Here is a 22,868-nt window from a genome sequence, read left to right on the forward strand (position 1 = left end):
GGTGGATCATCAATCAATATTTTCTTTGGCTGGCTGGCTTGCTGATTATGAAAATCGATTGGCAAGATTTGAAATTTTGATTTTCTTCTTTGGCCATCCAAGATCATATGTTTTTTGGCGATGGTGGAATTTCAAAATTACGAAAAGATTCTTGAAATTGATTTTCATTTTCTTCTTTGGGAAAATATTTTAGCAAATTGAATGAAAATTAGAAATTTTGGTATCATTTTTTTTTCATTGAAATTTTTCGTTCTGCTGTTTAAGCTTCATTTATTTATCATACACTTTCTTTCTTTTTTTGTGGAATTTTCTTATTAAAAAACTTTGAAACTTATTTTAAACCGTCAAAATTCCGTAGATGATGATGATGATGATGAAAATTTTGTTCTTCATCACCATCCAGTTTACAAAACGAAAAAGAATGTTTTTTTTTTCATTTTTAGTTCAGATCAAACTTTAATTTTTTTTTTTGCCCAAAATGTTTTACAATGTCGCTTGGTCTGCAAACTTTTTTTACTGGCTGGCTGGCTGTTTATTATCGACTTTTTTTTGATGTCATATTATCAAACAAACAAACGAAGGAAGAAAAATAAAAAACTTTCCGACAATGTTTCTGGAAATTATTTATTTACCCAATGGCAAAAAAACAAAACCGTTATGATGATGTTCAGAAAAATTTTTTAGGAAAAAAAAAAGTTTTTTGATAAAAACAAAACTTTTCTTGTTTTGTTGTTGTTGTTTTTCATTTTCATTTTTTTGTTTGTTTGTTTTACTGTCAATCAATTTTTTTCATTAATTTTTTTTTGTTTTGGTTATCCAGTTTTTCTATTCACCTTTACGTAATCTTTTTGTACCATCATTTTTAAATTGTTGGCTGGCTAAATATACGTTGGAAAATATGTTTGTAAGTTAAAAGTTTTTTTTTTGTTTTAAATAATGATGGGATAACTTATGGTTAATAAACGATGATAGATTATTATCTTAGATCTTGTGCAATGTTTTAATGGTGGTACCTTATTTTTTCTTGATAGTGAATTTATTCAGTAGAGAAAACCGAACAAACAAAAAACCATTTAAGAATAATTATTCCAGTAAATCAGAGAGAAAATATTCTTGATTCTTTTCCTTGCCCTTTGCAATAAAACACATTATGCGAAACCCAAAAAAAAACAAAAATTATTAACATAATTTTATCATTAATAATTTGATCCATGAATCGACAATAAATATTTGGAAAAAAATTTTTACTGACCAAAAACATTGAAGAATGATTTAAATCGTGCAATGCAACGATCACAATCAGCACTTTCACAACGTTTAATGATTCTTTCGGCAACATTATTATGTCTTATATTTACAAGGTAATTTAGAATTTTATTATTCTTATTTTTATTTTTGGTTTTACAATTAATGTTTTGTTTGAATTTTTTTCGTTAAAATTGTTTCACTTGAAAATACAACAACAACAACAACAACAGTCTTTGTGGATTTCAACATTTTCAACGTGCCGGTGGCCGTAATGTTGATCTATTTGAAAGCCTTTATTTTGTTGTTGTAACATTTGCAACCGTTGGTTATGGTGATTATAAACCAGATCGTTGGCCATCACAGCTGTTTATGGTTATTATGATTATTGTTGCCTTGATTGTATTGCCTACACAATTTGAACAATTAGCCTATACATGGATGGAACGACAAAAACTTGGTGGTAGTTATAGGTATGGAATATTAATTCATCAGAAAAAAACGAACCCAAATAAAATGAAATGAAATAAAAATTTCCAGTTCAATAATTATTTTCATATAAATTATCAAGATGACTTTGTTCATTGATGAAATCTCAATGGACAACGAAATGAAAATGAGAAAATGAAAAAAATGAAATTCTAATTTACGACAGTCATCAAAGATTAGTTGATTTTTTTTTGTTTCAAGTTCCGAAAGTAACGATTATTTGTCAGGAAGATAATCAAAAAGAAAAATAAATACACCCTTCATCGATTCGTAAATTTGCTTGATCAGAAAAATTGATAAAGAAATTTGGTTTTTCTGTAGAATTTTTCCGCAGAAAGAATTGGAAAAATGTCAAATTTTATTATTATTATTATTGACATATGTATCGTCGTTATCGAATCAAACCTAAAATTATCAATCATTATCTAATCAAATAGAGTTACATTGAAAAGCAAAAAAAAAGAGAGAGAAATTCTACGTTAAACAAATAAATTATTCTGTTATTGTATCAAAATGATATTTGATATTCAACATTTTTTGAATGCAATCTTTGTAAAAATCTAACTAATCATATTATTGATTTTGAATACAGTCGTCCCTCGTACAACGCGGTTTTGTCGTTCCGCGTAGTATCGAAACCGCGTTGTACGAAATGCATGTAAAATAGAAGAAATGGCTCGTGTAGTATCGAAACCGTGTTCCGCGTAGTATCGAAACCGTGTTGTACGAGACCTACAAATAGTAGAAATATGGAAATTTGTACCGTGTTATATCGAGACTAAGCTTTAAAACATAATTTTTTTAATTTAATTATTTTGCGAATTCGATTTTTCAAAACCGCGTTGTATCGAAACCCTGACCGTGTTGTACGAGGGAAAACTGTATAATTTCGCAATTCTAGAACCGCGTTCTATCGAAACCGCGTTGTTCAAGTACCGCGTTGTACGAGGGACGACTGTAATAATATTTTTTTTCTTGTTTGAATTTCATTTTCATTTCACTAAAACTCAATATATTTTATCTGTTTGTTTGTTTTTTTTAAATATTTGCATAGTACACATCGTGCACAAACCGAAAAACATGTTGTCGTTTGTTCAACAACACTTGGTTCAGATACTGTGATGGATTTTCTAAATGAATTTTATGCTCATCCTTTATTACAGGTAAATGTTTTGAATTTTCTATTCAGTGATTGAAATTCGATCTTTATTTTTCTGATTCTGATTCACTTTTTCAATGTCTAGGATTTCTATGTTGTACTATTATCACCATGTGAAGTTGATACAACAATGAAAATGATATTACAGATGCCAATTTGGGTACAACGTGTTATTTATCTACAAGGTTCAGCATTAAAAGATACTGATTTAACACGAGCAAGAATGAATGCAGCTGAAGCTTGTTTTATATTGGCTGCACGTAATTATAATGATCGTTCGGCTGCTGTAATTATTATTTTTGTTTTTTATTTTTTGAAGCAAACTTTAAAAATTACAATTTTTTTTCCTAAACAAAAAAAAAAATAAAAGAAAGACAGACTAACCTTTCTCCCAAAAAAAACTATCAATTACATTTGCAATCAAGTTTTACCAAACAAAAAAAAAGTATCTGTTTTTTTTTCTTGCTAAATGAAAATCTATTTTGGATTTTCCACATTTTGAAAATAAAGCTTTTGAATAGAAAGAAATCATTCTCACACATAATTCATTAACACTAATTAAAATGATACAATTCTATTTGCGATTGAATTAATGATTCCATTCATTTTCTTTTCTTTTTTTTCTATTCAAATATTTTTTCTTTTTTGTCAATAGGATCAACATACAATACTTCGATCATGGGCAGTAAGAGATTTTGCTCCAAATGTTCCACAATATATACAGATATTTCGTCCGGAAAATAAAATTCATGTTGCATTTGCCGGTAATCAATTGTTCAATATTGTCAATATACATGTATATGCATGAATAAATAAATAATTTTTTCATAATGAATCATTCATTTGGTTTCATTTAATTTGTGGCCCGTTTCTCTCTCTCACTCTCTCTCCAATGATTAATTCATTCAAAATGAATGTTGGGCTTCCCTGTATTTTTTTCTATTATTTTTCTGGCTGACTTGAATGCTTGCTTTTATTGATTTTTTTTTTTGTAAATTAATTGACTTGCATATTGATAATTATTTCTTGAATTGATGATGATGATGATGAAAATAAATTCATTAACATTGTCATTGTTTTTTTTTTTGCTACTTTTTTTATGCTTGTTTCATCTCGTTTTAATCAAAAAAAACGAAACGTAAACGTAAACAGAACATGTTGTATGTGAAGATGAATTTAAATATGCATTATTGGCAAATAATTGTCTTTGTCCGGGTACATCAACATTGGTTACATTATTATTACATACATCACGTGGACAGTAAGTTATTTTTTCGAGGGGGAAAAAATTCCCAGAAAAGTTTCCCAACTATCCAATTACATATTCCATTGATTGATGCAATACGAATCAATTCAATCATTTCTCTTTCGTTTTTTTCATTCATTTTTTTTTGATAATCATTATAGAGAAGGACAAACATCAGATGAAGAATGGCATCGTTTATATGGAAAATGTTCCGGTAATGAAATATATCATATTAGACTTGGTGATAGCCGTTTTTTTGGTGAATATGAAGGAAAAAGTTTTACCTATGCTTCATTTCATTCACATAGAAAGTAAGTAATAAAAATGATTTTTTTTATCTTCTGTGTGTTCAAATCAATTCCATAACAATCTAACTAAAATGATGTTGACTTTTTTTCTTCTGTTCTGTTCGGCTGAAATAAATGTATTGCTATTTTCATTCTCTCTCTCGCAAGACAATCGACAAAAGAATGAAAAAAACAGGCTAATGGTTTTGTTTGAAGAACCAAAATCAAAGAAAAGAATAAAGTGAACCTCGAATATAATTGACTAGAATCGATATCAGAAAGGAGAAAACGAAAAAAAAATCGAAATCGTAATTGTTCGTTTTTGGTGATTTATATGTGTGTGTGTGTTGATCTACAGCAGCAACAATAATATACCCTTATAGTTTTTTTGTTTTGTTTTTATTTCTGTCAACCAAGACCAAGACTTTATCAATGACAATTTGAAGAAAAAAAATCACTTGAAACTGAGATTTATTTTTATATAGTGAGTGAGATAGAGAAAGTGTGAGACAGTGTTAAGCAAAACAAACACAGAGACAAATGGCAGAATGTTGAATGTTTTTTTTTGTGTGTGGAAAAACAATATTTTCAAGAAGAGAGAATCGATTCTGAAAGTGAAGTGGTCTAATTTTTTTTTCACCTTTTCCAATTAAATTTTTTTCCCCGGAAAATTTCTCCATTGGATAATAACAACAACAAAAATCTAGGTCAAAATTACTAATCAAATAAATTATTAAAGTTTTTTTTTAAAAAAAAAGAAAATTCTAATTTCAAACAAACAAAATAATTTTATTAAAGAAAATTTATTTATAAAGGAAAAAAAATTCATTAATATAAAGTGAGTTGTCGTTTTCGTTTTCGTTTCTTTCGTTTATATTTCTTTCGGAAACATTTCCCCTTTTTTTTAATTTTGTTCTTCATTTGCTGTTGATGTGATTGATTGAAACAATGGCAACAAATAAAAATGAAATTAACAATAGTAAAGTATCATTTTATCAATCAGTACATATAAATAAACGTATACCATCAACACTTAGTTCAATTGTTGTTAAACAAGGTGAATATGTTTTAGCTGATAGTGGTATAAAATTATCAAAATTAAAATTAAATCAACAACAATGGAGAAAATCACGAATGAAAAAAAATTCAAAAATTTTTAAACAACAACAACAACAACAAGAACGAAAACCAAGTAAACAACAACAAACAGCAACAAAAACAGTTAAATCGATTGAAAAAAATAAATCAAAATCATTAATATTACAAACAAGAAAAAGTAAATTGATAACAAAATCTAAATCGATACATAAACAAACTAGTAAAAGTAATAGTAAAAGTGATAGTTATAGTGAACGTGCCAGACAAATACAAACATGTTTAAAAGATACAAAAATTATTAAAAAAATTCGTTCCGATGATGCAACATTATTATTACCGGTTGCTGAACAATTTTCAAAAAATTTTAATGAAAAATTATTGGATATTATTAAAGAACGATCATCATTATCAATGGAAAAAATGAAAAAAACGACAACATCAACAATGACAACAAAAGTAACGGAAAAAAGTAAAAAAATTCAACATATTAATTCGGATGTACCGACAATATTGATTGCACCGGGTGATTATCAACATATATTTAAATGTCCAAAAACATTGGATAATAGTGTTAGTCAACAACAACAACAACAACAACAAACATCATTATTACAACAATATCAATATCAACAACAACAAAAAAAACGAATTGAAGATTTTTATCGTATAAAACGTATACCATCCGATACACCATCATTATTGGTTGAAATAATGAAAAAAGAAAAACGTGTAACGGATAAAGAAATTGATGAATGGAAACAAATGCGTGAAAAAGTAAAAATTTTAAAACTACAAGTTAAACAACAACAACAACAACAACAACAAGAAGAATTTGCTGTTGAAAAAAGTAAAATTCCATCAAAAATTATGAGAAAAATTATTAGTATTGATGTTATTAGTACCATTACTCCCACCACCACCACCACCACCAACAACAACAACAACAACAAATCGAAGATTATTGTTAATGATGAACCGATATTGATGAAAAAATCATCATCAGTAAAAGAAATTTCAAATCAAACAAAATTATTACCGAATGAAAAAAATGAAAAAAGTGAAAAAAATGAAAAAGATGATTCATTAATGAATACTGCTGATAATAATATTAATAATGATAATAATCAACAAGAAAATCGTAATCAATCATCAGAAATTATTATTGAAGATGATAATGTTGTTTTGCCAAATACCAATATTACCAATAATGATGGTGGTGGTGGTTGTGGTTGTTGTAGAAATTGTCAGATTATTTGATTCAGCTACAAAACAAAAAGTTGATTATGTCATTTTTCATTATCATCATTATTAACAGAATAATTCATTTATAAAAAACCAAAAGAATAAATAAAATATTACAAACGAATAAAAAATGAATTTGAACGCGCTACGCATTTGTTTATTTGTATTAGATTTTTTTTTTTAATTTAAAAATTACATAACTCAATTAAAAAACTAACTAACTAACTAAAGTGAGATTGCAATGAGTGTGAGTGTGTGAAAAAAAATTCCATTAGCCTGGAATGTAAAATCTAGATAATTCTGAAAAGATTTTGCAATCATGTTGACAGTCGTTTCAACCAAAAACAAAACTGAGAAAAAAAACTTTTTTGGACAAACTGATTATTAGATTTATTTTCTAAATTTCATCATGATTCTCATCATCATTTTCATAATCTTTTTTTTCATTTTCTCTCATAGATATGGTGTTGCATTGATTGGCATACAAACTGATATGCATGGTACATGGCCAATAATGTTAAATCCAGGACCATCATATGTATTAAAACATTCGGATGTTTGTTTCTATATGAATATTGCAAAAGAAGAAAATTCAACATTTGTACCAACAACAACAACATCATCATCGATTAGTGCAACACATTTAACAATATCTGGTAGTCAAATAATATCAAATAATAACGGGGATAAAAATGTTGATAAACCAATTGAAAATTGTAATCTACAACAACAACAACAACAACAACAACAAAATCATCATCAACAACAACAACAACAACAATCGCAACAACAACAACTTTTATTACATGATAATATAATAAATTTTTCAAATAAAAATAATGATAATGATTTAGATGGAAAAGATAATAATGATAATAATGATGATCCAACAATTAAAATGTTGATTGATAATGATGAACAACAACAACAACAACAAAAGCAACCATCATCATTATCAATACCACAATCATCATCTGGATTGATAAAATTGAAAAAAGTTTGTTTGATTTTTGTTGTTATCAATTGATGGTCAAATTAATGATTTTTCATTTTACATTTTTTTCATTAAAGAACGAACGTAATGAAAATAATCGATCAGAAATGCATCTATTATCAACTGATTATAATAATAATAATAATAATGGAAAAGATAATCTTAGTACAAGCAGTGGAAATCCATTTTCATTTAGTAATTTGCGAAGAAAATCATCAAGTTTATTTTTATCTGATTTAGCATTAGGTAAACGTCGTGATTCATCACCAACACGTTTAAAACGTGCTGTTGCTGAATTTGCAACCAAAATGAAACGTGTTACAACTGGTAAACATTTAGGTCATTTAGAAGTACCGAAAATTGAATTTGGTTCACCAGCAACTAAAACAATGAATGATGTTGTTGCTGCACGTGGCCGTCGACCAAGCATTGCACCAGTACCAGCAATGTTAGGTGATAATAGTAGTAGTAGTGATGATGATGATGATGATAATGATGATGATGATGATAGTTCAACCGAATCAAGTAATCAAAATGATGATAATGATGGTAATGATGGTGATGGTCAACAACAACAACAGGAAACAACAATCGAATCAAAAACGAATGATAATAACTTTGGTCAATCAAAAGATTTGACAACAACAACAACAACAGCAAATAAACAATTTGATCGTCATTCAGAAAATCAATGGACATTTCCAGCAGAAAATTCTGTGTAAGTAAAATTTTGATACGTAATTAGGTTCAAAGATTTTTTCTTTCTTTCTCTCTCTTGTGTATACATGATTAACCCATTGACCGATACGTGGTTCATAATTTTTTCAATCAAATGAAACCAAAACACATTGATCTTTTTTTTCTCTCATTTGATTTGTTGTTGTTGTTGCACGTTTCACATTCGGAATAACAAGTGAAATGATCTTTGGCAAAAAAAAAAAGAAACTTTTCCATTAGTTCCATTGTACTACTTGTGATGCTATTTTAGACAAATGTATCAATTTTTTTTAACCGATTTTTTTCTTCGTTTGTTACAAACACACACACAAAAAGAGAGAGAGCCATTGAATTGTTTATATTTAAAATGTGTAAATATTTATTTCAAGAAGAAAGAAGAAGAAGAAGAAAAAAATATGTTTTTTCGAAAATTTTCCATTCATAAAAAGAAGAAAATTTTATCGTCATTACGATCGAGGGAAATAAATGAATGAATGACACAAATGTATTCAAAGATTGGTCCGAAATCAAACATCAGAATATTTTCGGTTAGAGGGTAAATTTATTGATCATCATTCGATTGATTGATTGATTGAATCATATCAGAATGCTTGAGGATATTTTCCCTGGTTTATGCAGCAAAAAAAAATCCAATAATTCTGCATCACGAATTCAGTGATTCGGTTTCCACAGTGAAGATTTGATTTTTTCAATTTGAATTTTCCATTCAATTTGGTTCAACTTTTTTTTTTGATTTTCATTTTTTTTCTACTTTTCTTTCCACTATTCAGAGCGAGCAATAGAAATAAAAAATAAAAGCTAAAAGATTTTCCTTTTCATTGAACTCACTCATAGTTATCATCATTTGATTTCATTTTGATTTGATTTGCTTGATTTTTCTTCATTCGTCTGATATTATTATCACTTAGCAACATCTAAATGAAAAGAAGAAGAAAAAAACTATGATTGATATCGATGATGATGAGACGAATGAACAAATTCAAGAGAAAAAAAAAAGTAAATTGATTGAATGAAATTATCAAAGTTTCTCTCTCTCTCTCTCTCTCTCTCTCTCTCTCTCTCTCTCTCTCTCTCTCTCTCTCTCTCTCTCTCTCTCTCTCTCTCTCTCTCTCTCTCTCTCTCTCTCTCTCTCTCTCTCTCTCTCTCTCTCTCTCTCTCTCTCTCTCTCTCTCTCTCTCTCTCTCTCTCTCTCTCTCTCTCTCTCTCTCTCTCTCTCTCTCTCTCTCTCTCTCTCTCTCTCTCTCTCTCTCTCTCTCTCTCTCTCTCTCTCTCTCTCTCTCTCTCTCTCTCTCTCTCTCGGGTAATCATTTATGTCAATATAGTCATCTACATTAGAAAAAAAACTAAATTCCAAATGAATAAGAAAAAAAACGAATTAGTCAAAAGCTTTTTTTTTTTCTCTGTTTTTTTTTCTTTTGTTATTGTTTTTTTTCGTAATTTAAATCTGTGATTTTGAACCAACAATTACTGAAGATGCCCTATCCAGGGCTAAAAGATATCTCTAATGATACAAGGTGCTATTTATGTGGTCAATCCTTTGAAAAACCTTTTGGTCTACGGGTTCATATTGGAAGATGCCATCCTGAATGGAATCAAAAATTGATAATTGAACGAAAGTATCCGTCATTGATGACGTCGAGGCCTGATATTCGCGGCAATGGCATTCCAAATATCGTTCCACAATCCACGACATTTTCTCCAAATTCAATTAATCATCTGTGCAATGTTAATAATAATGCGTCTACTACATCATCGTGTACTACTATGTCATCAACCACTACCACATCTGTTATACTGGCGGGAAACAATAGTATTCAAATTTCTTCTTCCAACAACATTTCCAATTCACCTAATGCTATTGTTACTGCGTTGACCGCTACATCATCATCATCTGTCCCTGCCTCATCTGTTACAACGGCGGGAAATAATATTCAAATATTTTCGGATAACACTCAAAATTCGACCAGTGACAATAATACTGCGGTTACCGATACATCATCAACATCTACCATTGCCTCATCTGTAATGATGACGGTGAATAATGATAATTTCGATCAAGCAAATGATGGTAATAGTCCAACGACTGATATTTCTCAATCTTCAGAAGTAAATAATAATGAGTTTAGTAACCATTGGTGCAATAAGTTTGATTCTGTTCTTTCAGTCAAAAATGACGGTTTATTCGATTCCACATGTAACGATTTCGTAAAGTCTCTTCTTAATGTTGCATCCGATTTAAAAGGCCCGAAACATCCGGCGCAAAGATATTATCAATATAGGAAAAATGGTTTACCATCAACTAGACAAGCTGGTTATAGTAGCGCTAGTAATCCTCTTAGAGCCAGAAAGGCAAAAAGCAAACGAAATAAAGAAAAATATCAATACGAAATATGTCAATTTGAATATTATAATAGAAGGCGTAAAGTTTTCCAACGATTGAACAAAACAGATGGTAATAAAGCCTGTACAGCTTCAAATGCCGATATTGAACATCATTTTAAGAATAAATTTGAATCTGTCAATCCCAACATATTAGATAATTATATTACGTATAGATGCGACGATACGCTTGAGTTTTTCACAGTTGATGATATATCATTGGCGGCTAAAAAAATCAATTTGGATACGGCACCTGGGTGCGATAAAATTTGATGATATATATACGCAAGCTAAATTGTTTGCCTGTAATTTTAAAAATTGCAAATGTCATGTTGAAATGGTCATATGTACCTCAAATATTTCGTGAAGGAAGAACAATTCTTATCCATAAGTCTGGTGACGTTAGCGATGTTAATAATTTCCGCCCTATCACGATATTCTCTGTCATTCGAAGAATTATTGAACGTATGATTGATGCCAAAGTCCGACAAAGTCTATTCATTAATCCAAATCAAAGAGGTTTTACATCCTCACCTGGTGTTAAAATTAATACGGCTATAGTAGAGTCATTGTTGACTGATGCCAAAGTGAATAAGAAAGATTTGACAATTTGCTTCTTAGACGTGTCAAAAGCGTTCGATTCTGTTGGACATGATCATTTGATGAAAGTCATAAATTCTAGTTCTCTTAATGTTCATCTGAAGAAGCTGTTACATGAACTAATTACAAATAATTCAACATCAATCAATATTAAAAACCAGAATACCGGTACCATCCATCTGAAACGTGGTGTAGCTCAAGGTGCTCCAACATCGCCCTTGTTATTCAATTTATCGATCAATTTTATTATGAATGAATTAACAGAAAATATTATTCAAAGTTCTTACGGGTATTTTCTGGGTGATTGGATCTCTGCCATCGCTTTTGCTGATGATTTAGCAATAATTGGAAATAATGATCAAAATGCCGCTGCACTGGTTGAAATAGCTAAATCTAACTTCGAGAAAATCGGTTTATCCGTTAATTATTCCAAAAGCAAAACCATATCACTAATTAATGGTATCATTAACACATCGAGTGTGAGTTCCGGGTCAAATTTTTTTGATTCAATCGAAAAACTGAAAGATAATGAACGTATCAAATATCTTGGTATTGATTTTAATTCGCAAATCGTCTTGGACAAATCTGCTACGCTGCAAAAGTTATATTCTAGACTCAACTGTCTAGCCAATTCACCTTACCTACATAGCGATCAAAAAATTAATCTAATTAATAAATATATTTTTCCTTCGGTTGTTTTTCCAATCGAAAATGCTCCATTGAATCAACTATCAATGGACTTCTTAATGGACATAGACAAAGCTATTCGTTCGGCGGTAAAAAGTATAATTCAAATTCCAAATGATACGCCTAATGAATTTTTTTACGCGGACAAGAATTTCCGTGGGCTAGGTCTAATTCGTGCCACTTGGGAATCTTTTATTCAACATATCAATTCATGCAAACTATTAGATAGAGCTAGGATTCCACAAGTGGACATAACAAGAAATCTTAAAGATGAGGTCGTCCAATGTTTCGAGAAAATAGGGTTGGAAGCCCATAATGTGGATGATTTTAATTTGATCGATTCGAAAAGTATTCGTAATGATTTGAGGACCAGAGCTTTCGAGCAATGGTGCAGACTTCCGGTCAAAGGTGCCGGAGTCGTTTTATTTAAAGAGTCGCCTTGGACAAACCAATGGCTTTTTAATAGAAAAAATCTATCATTGTCCCAATGGACAAATGCTATTAAAATGTCGACCAATTGTGTACCAGTTCGATCCCTTCCAGGCCGTAGTATGGATGGCAGCTCGTGTAGAACTCAGTTCTGCGCGAAGACAGAAACCCTTAGCCACATCCTACAAGCGTGTTCAAAGGGGGAATCGTTGCGTATCATTCGACACCATCAAATTTGTGATAAAATTAAGGACTGTTTGACAAGCCACGGGTTCGAGGTTTACCGTGAGGTCCACTGTATTGATGCTAATGGGTCGAATCGGAGAGCTGACATTATCGCCATCGATCGGAACAAAAATTTTGGTATCATATTAGACCCGACGATCCGGTTCGAAAGGGATGAATCTCAAGCGATGAATGTCGATATTGAAAAAGGGACATTTATACACCTTGCCTCAATTTCTTGGGGAGACACTACCAGATCAATAATTGGGTAGTTCAGGGCTTGCTGTTTGGCGCCCGAGGGTCTATTCCCACCTTCACGGTGGATGTGTTAAAAAAAATCGGAATTTTTAACAAAGAATTCATTACCGATTTATCATTATTGATCATCCAATCTTCATTAAAAATTGTTCACAATCACCTGTATGGTTGATTGTTTTGGTTGATTGTATTTATATTTATATTTTATTTATTTTATTTATTATTGTTATCATCATCATTTTTTTTTCTTCTTTTTTTAATATGTATTCACTGTGTTAGAAGCAACTCCAGTTAGGAGCAGTTAATAAAAGTTGTTCTCTCTCTCTCTCTCTCTCTCTCTCTCTCTCTCTCTCTCTCTCTCTCTCTCTCTCTCTCTCTCTCTCTCTCTCTCTCTCTCTCTCTCTCTCTCTCTCTCTCTCTCTCTCTCTCTCTCTCTCTCTCTCTCTCTCTCTCTCTCTCTCTCTCTCTCTCTCTCTCTCTCTCTCTCTCTCTCTCTCTCTCTCTCTCTCTCTCTCTCTCTCTCTCTCTCTCTCTCTCTCTCTCTCTCTCTCTCTCTCTCTCTCTCTCTCTCTCTCTCTCTCTCTCTCTCTCTCTCTCTCTCTCTCTCTCTCTCTCTCTCTCTCTCTCTCTCTCTCTCTCTCTCTCTCTCTCTCTCTCTCTCTCTCTCTCTCTCTCTCTCTCTCTCTCTCTCTCTCTCTCTCTCTCTCTCTCTCTCTCTCTCTCTCTCTCTCTCTCTCTCTCTCTCTCTCTCTCTCTCTCTCTCTCTCTCTCTCTCTCTCTCTCTCTCTCTCTCTCTCTCTCTCTCTCTCTCTCTCTCTCTCTCTCTCTCTCTCTCTCTCTCTCTCTCTCTCTCTCTCTCTCTCTCTCTCTCTCTCTCTCTCTCTCTCTCTCTCTCTCTCTCTCTCTCTCTCTCTCTCTCTCTCTCTCTCTCTCTCTCTCTCTCTCTCTCTCTCTCTCTCTCTCTCTCTCTCTCTCTCTCCAAACAAAACAAAACAAACATAGAGAAAAATATTGTCATTGAATGTTTTTTCTTTTTATTCTTTGGTTACATCAATGAATTATTGAAAGAATTTTCCATTCATTTTCATTTTCATTTTCATTTTTCTTTCTTCTTTCTCAAACAAAAATAGGATCATCAAAGGATTTCCACCAGTATCACCATATGTGGGTGTATCACCAACGCTTTGTTATTTGCTCAAAGAGAAAAAACCATCATGCTGTCTTCAAATATCAATGGTTTGTTTGTTTGTTTTGTTTTGTTGTTTTGCCCGAAAAAAAACAAAACCGAAAAAAATTCTTTAACTTTTGAAATCGATATGTTTTATGCTATGTTTTTCAGTATTGCCTTACCACCACCACTACCAGCCCCAGCAAATGAATACCAAAAACAAGGAAAAAGCAAAAGGAAATGATTTGATCTTATCGATTATTATTTAGAATGTCTGCCTGTTTATTTTCTTATTTATCTTATCAACAACAAAATCATCGTCATCATTATTTCATTTGTCGGGAAATAGGTTTTTCTACTGTATTTCAGGTTTTGTTTTGACTTTTAACATCAAATGGGAATGGACCAAAAAAAAAAATTAGGCGCTGAATAAAGATAAGGAATAAAAAAAAACAACCACACAACACAAACCTTTTGTGGTGACATGACAGATAAATTGATAGCAAACAAAAACCAAACAAACCAAAATGTAATTATTTGGTTTAATGCGCGCGTGTGTGTAATCATTATCATCATCGATGGTTAAATAAATAAAAAGAATCTGATCATCATTTCTAAATGTCCAGTTTGTTTGCTCGATTCCATAACAAATGATGATGATGTGATAATAATGTTCAATGGTGGTAATGGTAGTAATCGTTTGTGGTGTTTATAACGGGGGAAAAAACAAAAACATAATGAATATCGATTACCATTCGTGTGCGTGAATACCAGAAACCTTTATTTTTCTCATATTTCATTTCATTTTTAGTTTAGTTTTTTGGTTTTTTGGTTTGTTTGTTTGTTTGTTTGCTTGCCTGCTATCACTTTCTATTAATAATGATCCAAGATGATGATGATTCAGTATAATGGTTTTCTGTTTTATTTATTTTGTTTTTTCGTTTTTCTTCCGTTGTTTTTGTGGTTTTTGTTTCAGCCATGTGAACATTGTCCATATTTTCATTCACGTGATTATGATTGGCAAGGTATAAAATGTATAATATTAGCAGCAGATTATGCAAGTTATGGTATTTATAATTTTATAATACCATTACGTGCACATTTTCATCAATCAACAAGTTTACGGCCAATTATATTACTGTTGGAAAAAACACCAAGTTTAGCATTTATTGATGCAATTTCATGGTTTCCATTAGTTTATTGGATGAAAGGATGTATTGATAAGTAAGTTGTCAAACGATTACAATGTAAATTGATTTTATCGATTGAAATTCATTTTGTTTTTAAACAGTCTTGATGATCTAATTAGAGCCGGTATTAATCTATCCGATTCGGTTGTTGTTGTAAATAAAGAAACAACAAATTCAGCTGAAGAAGATTATCTTTCCGATTGTAATACAATTGTTGCCGTACAAACAATGTTTAAAATGTTTCCATCCGTACGAATTATAACCGAATTATCACAATCAAGTAATATGCGTTTTATGCAATTTCGTGCACATGATATTTATGCATTATCATTATCTAAAATGGAAAAGGTAAATTATTACATTATCAAAGGATTAATACGATCGATACTATCGATATTTTTTTGAATTATTATTATCATTGTCGTTTATTAGCATGAACGTGAACGTGGATCACATATATCATATATGTTTCGTTTACCATTTGCGGCTGGTAATGTATTCAGTGCATCAATGTTGGATACATTACTTTATCAGGCATTTGTTAAAGATTATATGATTACAATTATACGTTTATTATTGGGTATTGATCAAGCACCTGGTTCTGGTTTTCTATCTTCGATGCGTATTACTAAAGATGATCTTTGGATACGTACTTATGGTCGTCTTTATCAACGTCTTTGTTCAACTACATGTGAAATTCCTATCGGTATTTATCGTACACAAAGTACACATTCAAATGATATTGGAACGGTAATTATATTTTTTTTGTTGAGATAACTAACTATTCACTAATCAATTTTTCATACAGGGTATACAGATTTCATTTGATTTTATGTTACCATTAACCGAACAGATGAATTATCAGGCACTTACATATGAAGTTGAACGTCAAGAAATATCTAATTTGGTACGGAATCGTCTTCAAGATCTTGGAATTCCATCCAATGATTATGGTTAGTATTTTGTTTTCGTTTTTTTTTGTCAACCATATAATTATATTCCGTTTTCATTGTCTGTCTCTCCCTCTCAATATATGTCATTGATATAGATAATTGTTCGGAAAAACGAACCGAACTATCCTATGTTATAATCAATCCAAATTGTGATCTTAAACTTGAAGAAGGTGATATCATGTAAGAATTTATTACAAACAAAAATGATCAAATTTTCTAGTTTTTTTTCATTTGGATTTTTCTTTCGTTTTTTTTTCTCTTTTCAATCAGTTTCATAATCAAACCAAGCCCGGTGAATAGTAAAAAAATGTTTCTAAATCGTGCAAGTTCATTACGATCAAAATCACCGTTACGAAAAAAAAGAAAAAAGAAACATTCTAATGATAATGATGATGGTAATGGTAATTGTCATTTAACCAATATTAATCATAATAGTGGCGTTAGTGGTGGTGGTGGTCTTCGTGTAAGTGCAGTGGATGGTATCAGTATGCTTAGTATTGTTGATTCAACCAGACAATTATCATCAGTGAATGGTAAAGGTGATTTAACAACCAAATCCATATCATCCGTATCAAAATCATCATCATCAACATCATCATCTGCATCATCAAATTCATCAAGAGCATCATTACATGTTGATGATAATATTGAACAACATATTTGTAGAAATAATCGTCGAAAAGCACCATATTTAAATAAATTAAAAGGAAAGAATAATTTTTTTTCAATCGATAATAGTAATATTAATAATAATAATAATGATCATCGTCGTCATCGTCGTCATGGTAAAAATAAAAATCAACCAACATCATCATTATTATTATCATCGACAACAACAACAACAGCGACAACGACAACAACAACAATGAGAAAAAATCGATTACCCAAATTAATGATTGAATGTAAAACAAATAATAATAATGATGATGTTATCGATAATGATGATACGGATAGTGATGATTGTATTATATTGCCTGCTATAACAGTACCAAAAAATTATAATGGTAATCTTTTTGATAATCAACAACAGCAACAACATGATAATAATCCGAATACTGATGATGATGATGATAAACATTCTTATCAGCGAAAAATTCATCAAAAAAATTCTGAAATTGTACAGATTTGTATCGATTCACCAAGTGAAGAAGAATTATCAACAAAATTATCAACAAATACTAATGTTACAATAACTGGTCCAACACAAACAACAGCCGCATCAACATCTGCGTCCGTATCCGCATCATCAGCGACGACTAATCATAATAATGATGATAATAATCAAACATTTAATGGTACTATTGTTTAGTTAGAAAAATTATTCAACAAAACAAATTCCGATACATCAGACGTCATCAGATCATCAGATTTTTTTTTTTTTTTTGTTCAAGTTTTATAAACAAGGAAGTCAGAAAGGGAGAATGAGAAAAATGAATTTTTTCATTTTGTTAAACAATTTTTTTCCCATGTTTAAAACTTTGAATATTGTTGTTTTTTATTGGTTCCCGGATGAATATCCCGGTTGTTACATTTTTGTTGTTACATTTTTTTCGATTTTTCGATTCCGGGTAAAACCAAAACAAAAATTGTATGTGATTTTCCATTTCATTTCCCGATCAGGAAACGATGATGATCGATATTTTTCCAACAAAATCGAATCGTTTTTTGTTGTTGTTGTTGTTATTATTATTAAAAGAGAATATTAAAAGTATAATTTTTGATTTTTTATGGATGAAAATTTGTTTGTTTTTTTTTCGGGAAACGATGATTTTCATTTTTTTTTCACAGAATCTATATAGATTTTTGTGGACGGAAATGATACATTTTTTTTGTTTTGGAAAAACTTTTGTTTGTTTTGTTTTTGTTTTGGTTCATATTCAATTGATTTTGTTTTTTAATTAGATTTGTTTGCTTTTCTCGCTCGGTGTTTTTTTTAATTGAGAGAAAAAAATAACATGGAAAAAATTATCCTAACATGGAAAAATTGTTTCATTCAATTTGGTTAGCGCAAAAAATTTATTCAGGTCATGGTTTTTCACAATTTTTTTTCTTTCAAAGTGAAGAAAAAATTCCATTTGGCCAACAAAACGAAAAAAATATTGTTTTTCCTAATCATGTTGATTTGTTTGGAAAATGAAGATGTTTGTTTTGTTTTGTTCTGTGTGTATCGTTTATAATCAATCAATCAATCAATCAATTATCAAATTTGGCAAAGTTATTGGCATCGAACAACCAAAAAAAAAAAAAAAAACGAAAACAACCGAAAACAAAGATTTAATTCAAAATACGAAACAAGGTCATCTTTTTTCTTTTTGTTGATTGAAATTAATGAAGAAGTAAGTAATTAAGTAAAAGTGAATGTAAGTAAAAAATCCAGAACATCAATCAATCGATCAATTGATCGAATGAATGAAGATCATCATCATCATCATCAATGAGGATTTTATCGATTAAATAATCATCATCATGTTTTTTTGGAAAATCTTTTGCTTAGCAACTTTATCATTATACACTGAACTGTTTGTGCTTGATTAATATTAGCGATGAATGAATGAATAGAAATTTATTGAATTTATAAATTTTCAAATCATATTTTATCGAGGCAAAAAAATACAAATATTTTTTTTGTTTGTCCTAAAAGTCCAAAGTTTTTTCGTTTGCATTCGTTAATTATCATTTTTGTTTTTTTTTTTTGACAAGCCAGAAAAAGTTACCAAACATTTTTTTTTTTTTTGGAAGAAAACGAATCAAATGAATTTCGTAAATGTCATGACATGACATGAAATCGATTGATATTGCACACATGCATGTATCATGGAATGAATGAACTTTTGGACATAACAACAACAAGTGTATGAAATATGAATGAATGAATGAATGAAATTTCACTTAAATGGTCATTCGCATTTGATTGATTGCAATTTTGCAATTGCTATACAAAAAAAAATTGCAAAATTGCAATCAATATGAAATCACCATCAATTGAGATCATCCTTGATTCCACCCTTCATTCCCCCCTCTTCATTTTCAATTTTATAATGACAACAGCAAAAATCTTTAAATGAAATGAATCATTGGATTTTTTTTTGGCAAAGAACAACTTGTTGTTACCGGTTTTTTTCCTGATTTCCATCTCTGAAATTACCACCCCTCAGTATATCGGTTTTTTTTGCGTTTTGTTTTGTTGAAATGTTCGATGATCAGACATATCTGAAGAAAAAGAAAAAGAAAAAAAAATCTTGCACATTGATTACACCATGACCGTAATCATCAAACAATCGTAAATTTATTGACCTCAAATTTGTTCACAAACAAACAAACAAACAAACAAACGAACGATGAAACAACGTCGTTGAAGATGAATGACGTTAAACAAACGTTTTTTGTTTTTTTTTTCAGTTGATCATTTCATTCATCGGTCATATTCGGATGCAATAACCATCATCATCATCATGGATGCCAGAATCAAAAAACTAAATAAACATTAAACTTTGAATAATAATAACAATTCTGATGCAATAAAACTATTGAAATATTTTCAAATTTATCAATATTACCAAATGATGATGATCGTCATTCATGAAACAGCAAAAAGCAAAAAAAAAAAAAAACAAAAATCTGTCTCGATATTTTTTATCTTAAATTTTCAATCAAATTAATCTTATTGTACTTTTTTTTTTTGAATTTTTTCAAAGAAAAAAAGAAACCGGCTAATATAAATCTGTCCTTGAAATGTATGACAGTGTTTGAACTTTATTTTCTTTCCACCAAAAAAAGATTCATAGATAGATTTCATTAGTAAAAGTTTTATCATTGTCATTTTACTCCATTCATTCATTCATTCATTCATTCATATATTCTTTTGAAAAAGAAAGATTACAACAAAAAAAAATTTACAATCATTATCATTGATATGTTGAATATATGCATCTTGTTCATATTTTTACGATATACTTTTTTTTGCCATCATTTTTTCGGTCGTTACTAATAATTTTTTTTTTTTCTTTTTTTTTTTGGTTGTTGATAAAATTCACGTTTCACTTATAATGAATATAAATTCAAAAATTTCAAAAATGCTCTGATTTTGCTTCATTTCGTTTGATGCTGCATGATACTCGATTGGAAATGAAAAGAAATTTAGTTTCAAAGAAAATTTTTTTTTTATGATTTACTTTCACTTTTTTTTTCACTCTGGTTATTGGCGGTTCAAATTAGTCTGTCTGTGTCTTTAGGAAAAATAATTTACCAAACATAAATAAATAAATAACCAAATCGTTCTGGATTTATCCAAATTCATTGAATTATGTAATGTGATCACATGATATTTTGTTTCAGTTGGTTTTAATTTATTTTTTTTTTTGTTGGTTAAATCGATTCTTTTCAAGTTTACTGGCTGTCGTCCAGTGTATACAAAGACGCACGTTTCAAGCATTGATTTTTTGAAAAAAAAAGATTTTAAAATTCAAAAAACAAAAAACAAAAATCTAGTCCGTTCGCAAAAAAAATGAATAAAAATTATATGTATCATTTGGAATTAATGTTTGAAACAAGCTATTAATGGCCACCACCACCACCACCACCACCACCGTCAATATCGATCAAACGAAAAATAAAATCTATCGATGTTTATGGATGGTAAATGTATGTATGTATGTATGTATGTGTGTGTGTATATGGTGTGGTGTGTTTTATGAGACGATCATGATCATTGCATCAAATATCATCATCATTAAAAGCACATAAAACATCGCATCGTATCAATGATGATAATAATGATGATGATGACGATGAATAACAAATTTTTTTTTTCGATTTTATTATTATTGTATAAATGCTTTTTAAACTAGATAAATAAATAAATAATAAGTAAATATATATATAGTGATGATCGCCGTCATTGAAATTGGAAATTTGTTTCGAAAAAAAAATTTGTTTCGTTCACTTTCTCTTTCATTCACTTACTTTTCATTCATTCAATTCATTTCATTTCATTCACTTACATCTTGATCATCATCATCAACACGAAATTTGATATAAAAAGAGCATCAATGTTCATCAATTCAACAATATATATTTCCATTTCATTATCGAAATGAACACATAAAGAGAGAGAAAGAGTGAAAGAAAGAGTGAAAAAACCTACAAAACTAATTCAAACATTGATACATTCTATTCAATTGATTGTTTGTCTTGTCTTTTCTTTTCGTACTTCTTAGATTCAAATTGCCTGAATTTTACTTAACATCATTCCGCATAATCATCATCATCATTAATTTTCATCAATCAATAACAAAACACAAACATTTCATTAAAAGATCAATAAGATCATTATCATCAAATCAAATCAACAACATTTACCTGTGTGTAGATTTTTTTTTTCATTTTCTCCTATTCTGCAACTTTTGAAAGTTGCTTTTTTACCCAACACATACTTACATCACATCAACAAAAAATACAACATGAGTTCATCATTCACACAACGAATAATGATCTCGAAAAACATGATTTTAAATCATCATCACCGACAGCATCATCATCATCATAATTATAGGCGAATGTCCTTTATGATCAACAGAAATAGTCTAATGTTGTTGATGACAACAATAATATTCATCATAATTATCAATATAAATAATGATAATACATCGGTATTATGTAATCCATTAATGAATATGAAAAATTTTAATCAAGAATCATCATCATCATTACATTCACGATCAATAACATCAAATATTCATAGTGATGAAAATGATGATAATAATAGTAATAATAATAATGAAGAAAATGATGAATGGAAAAATGTATTGAAAAAAATGACGGAAAAAAATCCATGCGGTTCGAATGAAAATTATACAATGTGTGTACAATGTGGACAATGGACTGGTAATGAAGATGCATTCTATCTTTGTTGTCTTAATTTGGATGGTGTACGTGAATATTGTCATAATTTTATTAATTATGATTTGGATGTTGAACAAAGAAAAAAATCAAAATGAATATTGAAAAAAAAAAATAGGAATGGAGAAACGATAAATCCAGTGATACTCGTAATTCGCTATTTGAATTTATTATTATTATTATCATCATCATTTTGTGGTTCAAATTCCTCTTCTTCGTAAACCGTATCGTATATTTGGTATCGATCATAAGAAATTATTTTTCAAACAAAAATAAAAAAATTAACCACCGATTTTTCACAGCCACATCGATTTCCAAAAAATTACATTCATTCATTATTTTTTTTGGATCATTTTTTCTTCTTCTTCTTCATTCAATTCTGCCTAAATCCTATTTAATCATGTTGATCATTTCATTTCATTTCATTTCGTTTTTTTGTTTTCGCACTATCAATTTTGTTTATCTCTCTCTTAAATTATTATACACATCAATCAATCATTGCATTTTCAATCAATCTGATCATTCAAAATTGATTGATTGATCACTAAACATTATATACTTAAAGCAAACAAAAAACCATATT

General features: G+C 29.8%; 3 protein-coding genes across 5 annotated transcripts in view; all 3 read left to right on the top strand.

The window, feature by feature from the left end:
* SLO2 (slowpoke 2) overlaps nucleotides 1-18,115 on the top strand; it is a 42,215-nt gene extending 24,100 nt beyond the window's left edge. For all 3 annotated transcript variants that reach the window (XM_075824933.1, XM_075824932.1, XM_075824934.1), the window contains exons 8-24: nucleotides 821-904; nucleotides 1,267-1,361; nucleotides 1,479-1,718; nucleotides 2,789-2,897; nucleotides 2,979-3,179; nucleotides 3,549-3,657; nucleotides 4,046-4,154; nucleotides 4,301-4,450; nucleotides 7,226-7,763; nucleotides 7,838-8,478; nucleotides 14,207-14,312; nucleotides 15,221-15,468; nucleotides 15,536-15,782; nucleotides 15,867-16,184; nucleotides 16,243-16,387; nucleotides 16,483-16,567; nucleotides 16,658-18,115. In XM_075824933.1, the coding sequence (XP_075681048.1) occupies nucleotides 821-904; nucleotides 1,267-1,361; nucleotides 1,479-1,718; nucleotides 2,789-2,897; nucleotides 2,979-3,179; nucleotides 3,549-3,657; nucleotides 4,046-4,154; nucleotides 4,301-4,450; nucleotides 7,226-7,763; nucleotides 7,838-8,478; nucleotides 14,207-14,312; nucleotides 15,221-15,468; nucleotides 15,536-15,782; nucleotides 15,867-16,184; nucleotides 16,243-16,387; nucleotides 16,483-16,567; nucleotides 16,658-17,696 (4,464 nt within the window). In that variant the 3' untranslated portion in view covers nucleotides 17,697-18,115. The remainder of the gene's footprint in view (nucleotides 1-820; nucleotides 905-1,266; nucleotides 1,362-1,478; nucleotides 1,719-2,788; nucleotides 2,898-2,978; nucleotides 3,180-3,548; nucleotides 3,658-4,045; nucleotides 4,155-4,300; nucleotides 4,451-7,225; nucleotides 7,764-7,837; nucleotides 8,479-14,206; nucleotides 14,313-15,220; nucleotides 15,469-15,535; nucleotides 15,783-15,866; nucleotides 16,185-16,242; nucleotides 16,388-16,482; nucleotides 16,568-16,657) is intronic.
* Nucleotides 9,929-11,328, top strand: LOC113791313 (uncharacterized). The gene is made up of 2 exons (XM_027341076.2): nucleotides 9,929-10,604; nucleotides 10,663-11,328. The coding sequence occupies exons 1-2, from the start codon at nucleotides 9,972-9,974 to the stop codon at nucleotides 10,705-10,707; spliced, it is 678 nt and encodes a 225-aa protein (XP_027196877.2). The 5' UTR covers nucleotides 9,929-9,971; the 3' UTR covers nucleotides 10,708-11,328.
* Nucleotides 18,116-20,643: 2,528 nt separating the features above from the next.
* Nucleotides 20,644-22,849, top strand: LOC142646238 (uncharacterized). The gene is made up of 2 exons (XM_075824547.1): nucleotides 20,644-21,028; nucleotides 21,604-22,849. Exon 2 carries the CDS (start codon nucleotides 21,847-21,849, stop codon nucleotides 22,381-22,383), a length of 537 nt encoding a protein of 178 aa, XP_075680662.1. The 5' UTR covers nucleotides 20,644-21,028; nucleotides 21,604-21,846; the 3' UTR covers nucleotides 22,384-22,849.
* Nucleotides 22,850-22,868: the final 19 nt, after the last annotated feature.

The sequence above is a fragment of the Dermatophagoides pteronyssinus genome, unplaced genomic scaffold (genome assembly GCF_027571235.1).
Source record: "Dermatophagoides pteronyssinus isolate colony J.1.1.1.1 unplaced genomic scaffold, Derpt_VIB-CSIC_2022.12 sq0002, whole genome shotgun sequence".
Classification (NCBI taxonomy): domain Eukaryota; kingdom Metazoa; phylum Arthropoda; class Arachnida; order Sarcoptiformes; family Pyroglyphidae; genus Dermatophagoides; species Dermatophagoides pteronyssinus.